The sequence below is a fragment of the Lactuca saligna genome, chromosome 4 (assembly GCF_052625555.1).
Source record: "Lactuca saligna cultivar CGN05327 chromosome 4, ASM5262555v1, whole genome shotgun sequence".
Taxonomy (NCBI): Eukaryota; Viridiplantae; Streptophyta; class Magnoliopsida; order Asterales; family Asteraceae; genus Lactuca; species Lactuca saligna.
The window spans coordinates 95578192-95582708 of record NC_136420.1 but is presented as its reverse complement, the minus strand read 5'-3'; the positions used below and the strand labels follow the sequence as shown (position 1 = coordinate 95582708).

The 4517-nt window shown below is 27.0% G+C and overlaps 1 protein-coding gene across 1 annotated transcript; it reads left to right on the top strand.

Annotated features, from left to right (window-relative positions):
- The first annotated feature begins 1448 nt into the window (after positions 1 to 1448).
- Positions 1449 to 3266, top strand: LOC145042418 (actin-depolymerizing factor 5). Its single transcript, XM_078990833.1, has 3 exons — positions 1449 to 1558; positions 1778 to 2037; positions 2987 to 3266. Exons 1-3 carry the CDS (start codon positions 1538 to 1540, stop codon positions 3135 to 3137), a joined length of 432 nt encoding a protein of 143 aa, XP_078846959.1. The 5' UTR covers positions 1449 to 1537; the 3' UTR covers positions 3138 to 3266.
- Positions 3267 to 4517: the final 1251 nt, after the last annotated feature.

Genomic DNA, 4517 nt, shown 5'->3' with positions numbered 1-4517 from the left:
AAAGGTCTTGTTTTCCGACTTCATTTTCAACTAAAAGAACAAGATAATAACCACCTTGAAAGATGGTAAAAAAGTTTTGAAGAGAGACATGGTCAGCCTTGTGCAAATGTGGGATGTGCGACCACACAGACTTGTGTCAGGGGATCCGAAATTTTAATCTGAGTTCTGTCAGTAATCTATACTAATATGTTGCTATTCCATTGTTAATTTGTCACTATCCGTTATCAATCCAAAATTTTAGCGGTACAGTCTTAAAATGTGTTTGGTTTGTCTTTTAAAACTTTTAAATGGCAAAAGCCAAAAGTCAAAAAAAACATAATTTCATGACTTTTGAAAAATCATTTTTTGTTCTTGGTAAAAAATTGTTTAAAAAATAACTTTTATACTTACCAAATATCTTTTGGACATTTTTTAATTTTTAAAAAAAATTAAAAGTACAAAAGTTATTTTAGAAGCAATGTCAATCATCATCTTAATTTGCATAGAAGGCTTTTAAAATGAAACTACTGGTCCTGCAAAAAGATATAGAAAAGAAGGAAATATGACTGAATCTATAACACAAAATTCATTATATCTCCGAATAATTTACATCTAAGATTTAATGGTTATGTCATAAAAAACATTTTTCGATATTATTATAACAAGTAGATCGAGCTATACATAACTAATTAAACTATATTCATCAAATGAATGGTTCTTTCTTGGTAAATCATAAATATTGAAAATGTGATTATTTTTTTATATAGCCACTCCTTTCTTGGTAATTTTTTGTTAAACGAAACACAAATGAGATATTTGGAAAAATGGATGGATCAATCATATATATATATATATATATATATATATATATATATATATATATATATATATATATATATATATATATATATATATATATATATATATATATATATATATATATATATAAACTTAAAATTATTAACAAGAACCATAATTCGTCTCACCAAGTCATAATGAGACGATTGTGAAATCACACAGAATTTGAATGGAAAAAGGTCAAATCATCTATTTGACATCACAATGACTTAATAACTTGACATGCATAAGATAAGGTGGAAGATAACCATCACCAAAATTATAAACGATATAATTGCTTCATATATGAAAACATGTTTTAAAACTTGCATATTTAGTGACTTTTGCTTAAGATTTGTGCAAAGCATGTTTGATAATAAAGTTTATGAACATATAACAACTATGTACCATAAAATTAACATATTTCCTCTATTATATATAAACTTTTTAGCACTTTTGTTTTTATGTATATCATTCAAATTGTAACATTATATATTATTTAAAAACGTTCATGTCAAATTTAGAATGTACTATTACTTAGCGTGGCATAAACTGTAATTTACTTTATTATCAGGGGCACTTTAGTGATATTACATGTATATAATCTCCATAAACGAACAGTTGAACACCCGCCATATTCCATCTTCTCTCAAAATCAACTTTTTTTCACACACTTCTCTCTTCCACTACCTCAAAAACCTCACAAGAAGATTCATCCACCATGGCTATGGCTTTCAAGATGGTATTCATTATTCCTCCTATTAATTTAACATTTTCGACTTAATTCTACTTTTGATTCTGCCTTAAACTCTCTTTAATTTGATTGCGTAACTCGTTTGCGAAGCTCATGATCGGTTTCCATCTTCGAATTTTGTATACCCAGATCGTGAAATTATCAGTTACGTGTGTGAGGTTTAATTGAAATTAACGATGAACCGATTATTGTTTGTATGAATTACAGGCGACAACAGGAATGTGGGTGACGGATGAATGTAAGAGCTCGTTTATGGAGATGAAATGGAAGAAAGTTCATCGATACATAGTGTTTAAGATCGATGAGAAATCGAAATTGGTTACAGTTGATAAGGTTGGTGGCGCCGGAGAAGGCTATTCCGATCTTGAAGCTTCCCTTCCCGGCGACGACTGCCGCTACGCCGTCTTCGATTTTGATTTTGTCACCGTTGACAATTGCCATAAGAGCAAGATCTTCTTCATTGCATGGTTTGTCTCCTTCCTCTAATCCCCCCTCCCTCTTTTTTTTTTTTTTTTTTTTTTTTTTTTTTTTTTTTTTTAATAATTTTATTAGTCCAACTAAAACTATTCACAATTATTTTTTAATAAACTAACAAAAGTAGTGCTAGCATAATGTTGGTGATACTTATATTTATTGAAGACGAATATATAATTATTGAAGCTGTTAAACAAAATATAAATGATGGAATACACATTTTATTTTCCTTAAATCTATTTATTATAATAATATTATTGATAATAGTTATAAATGTGTTCATTTCATACATATAAATTTAATTTTACTTTATTACCCACATTAAGTAAATACATCTGACAGTTATATTCTTAGTGTCATCATAATATATAAGATCAAACCCTCAAATTTTAAAAAATTAAGCTTTAGATTTCTTCCATATGTGAAAAGAAGATTCCACTAGGAAAAAAAAGTAAAAGGTGTGAGAATCATATTCTTCTTTTATGAAGTTTTTATTTTTTTTATTAAATATAAAACAATTTTACAACTCCATCTCTAGCTAGCTTTGATATTACGAAAGAACTTGTAAATAAAAATATATGTTTTCAGTTAATTTGTAAACAAAAAATAGCTTTTTTCCTAAAATGTATTTATACCAATTTGGTTGTAATGCTTACAAATTACAATTCTTTTCTTAGAAAACACGAATGGAAATGAGATCTATAATTTGCAAAAAGGTAATCTTTATTGGAAAATCTACTTTGAAAAATGTTGTAATAAAGTCTCACTTTATTTGTACTATATAGATCCCAAAAAGTTATTCTTATTTCCTGTATGAATTCTTAGAATTACACTTATTGTGGTGAAAATATGAAAATAATCATTAAATATATAACTTGCAAAGTATACATTTATTTAATGTAAATATTTCACGATAAAGTACAATTTTTATTTTTATTTTAGGGCTCCAAGTGCTTCAAGAATAAGGGAAAAAATGTTGTACGCAACATCAAAAGATGGATTAAGAAGAGTGTTGGATGGCATCCACTATGAAGTCCAAGCAACAGATCCAACTGAGATGGGATTTGATATCATTCAAGATAGAGCCAAATAATTAATCTAATCAAAATGGTTATTTACTAATAAAAAGACTAGTTAATCTTGATTTCTCACGTGTTATTTTTCAGAGCTAAACTTAAGCAAATTCACAACAATAATAAAGTTAATGTTATGAATTTTATAAGTTTCTCTGGAAAAAAAAATCCGGGACCAAAAGAAGTAAAAGTAAAATGACGGCTACCATATATTTTGGTGTCGAATTTTATATCTGTATATGCATATTATAAACATATGTCTCGATATGTTTATACAGAATATGAATATTCAACTACTGAAAATTTATATCAGTTTAAGAAAATAATTAAAAGTATATTTTGTCAAAATGGTTAAAATTTAGCTATGGTCTATGGGATGAAACAATGTAAGTTGTTTAAAACAATTTGATTTTGAAAAAAATTGATAAACTTGATGGATCATGATAAGGTCTTTTTAGTAAATAACCATAGATTAATGATATGAGATTGGATCCAAGCTATATAATATAATGACCCCTTCACATCATGTTTTGGCATATTTCAGTCAATTATAGAGTTGCCATCTTGTTCTTATCACTAGACATCTACTATAAGTTATTGTTGATTAATGCGCTAATGATATAACTTTATGTACTAATTTTGTAATAATTATTGTCCTTTTTTTCTTATCTAATGGAAAAGGCCCCTTTTATGTTTCTCTCAATTAGTTTTGGTGAGAATTTAAAATTTAGCTAATGCTTATGTTGAACTATTATTGCAATCAATCTTGGGGAGTTTTGTTGTTGAAAGTAGCAAGCGTCTTTCGACTTCTTTTTGGCCTCTTAGACGATTTACTGATTGCATGCTATCTGGATTGCTACGTTTTTTATTAGCAATTTGGTATTTTGCTATTTCGTTTACTAGTGTTGTGTTGATTCTTTTCTTCCTCTGTTTTGGGTTAATTATTTATTTTTCAAGTTTCAATTTTAATATGCATTTTGGTTTATTTATTTGTGGTTCGCGTTTGCTAACCTAACAACAATTAATTATTGTGCCAACTACTATAATTTTTGAGTAAACTATAGAATTAGGACAATACTGCAATAATGGTATATTGGTATATACCCATTGTTCTTTGGATCGAGTGCAAATAGATTTAAAGTTGTAAATATTGTCTTGAGTTTTAATTTCTAGTTTGGCCTAATGAAGGTTTTTTTTTTTTTTTTTTTTTTTTTTTTTTTTTGTCTATGGATTTTATATATATATATATATATATATATATATATATATATATATATATATATATATATATATATATATATATATATATATATATAGAGAGAGAGAGAGAGAGAGAGAGAGAGAGAGAGAATTTATGTGATTTTAACATTAATTGAGTGCTAAAACAATACAAATTTAAT

Coding starts and splice junctions, on each gene's coding strand:
- LOC145042418 (XM_078990833.1), top strand. CDS start 1,538: ATGGCTATGGCTTTCAAGATG. Junction 1,559..1,777: donor TGGCTATGGCTTTCAAGATG/GTATTCATTATT, acceptor TATGAATTACAG/GCGACAACAGGAATGTGGGT. Junction 2,038..2,986: donor AAGATCTTCTTCATTGCATG/GTTTGTCTCCTT, acceptor TTTTTATTTTAG/GGCTCCAAGTGCTTCAAGAA.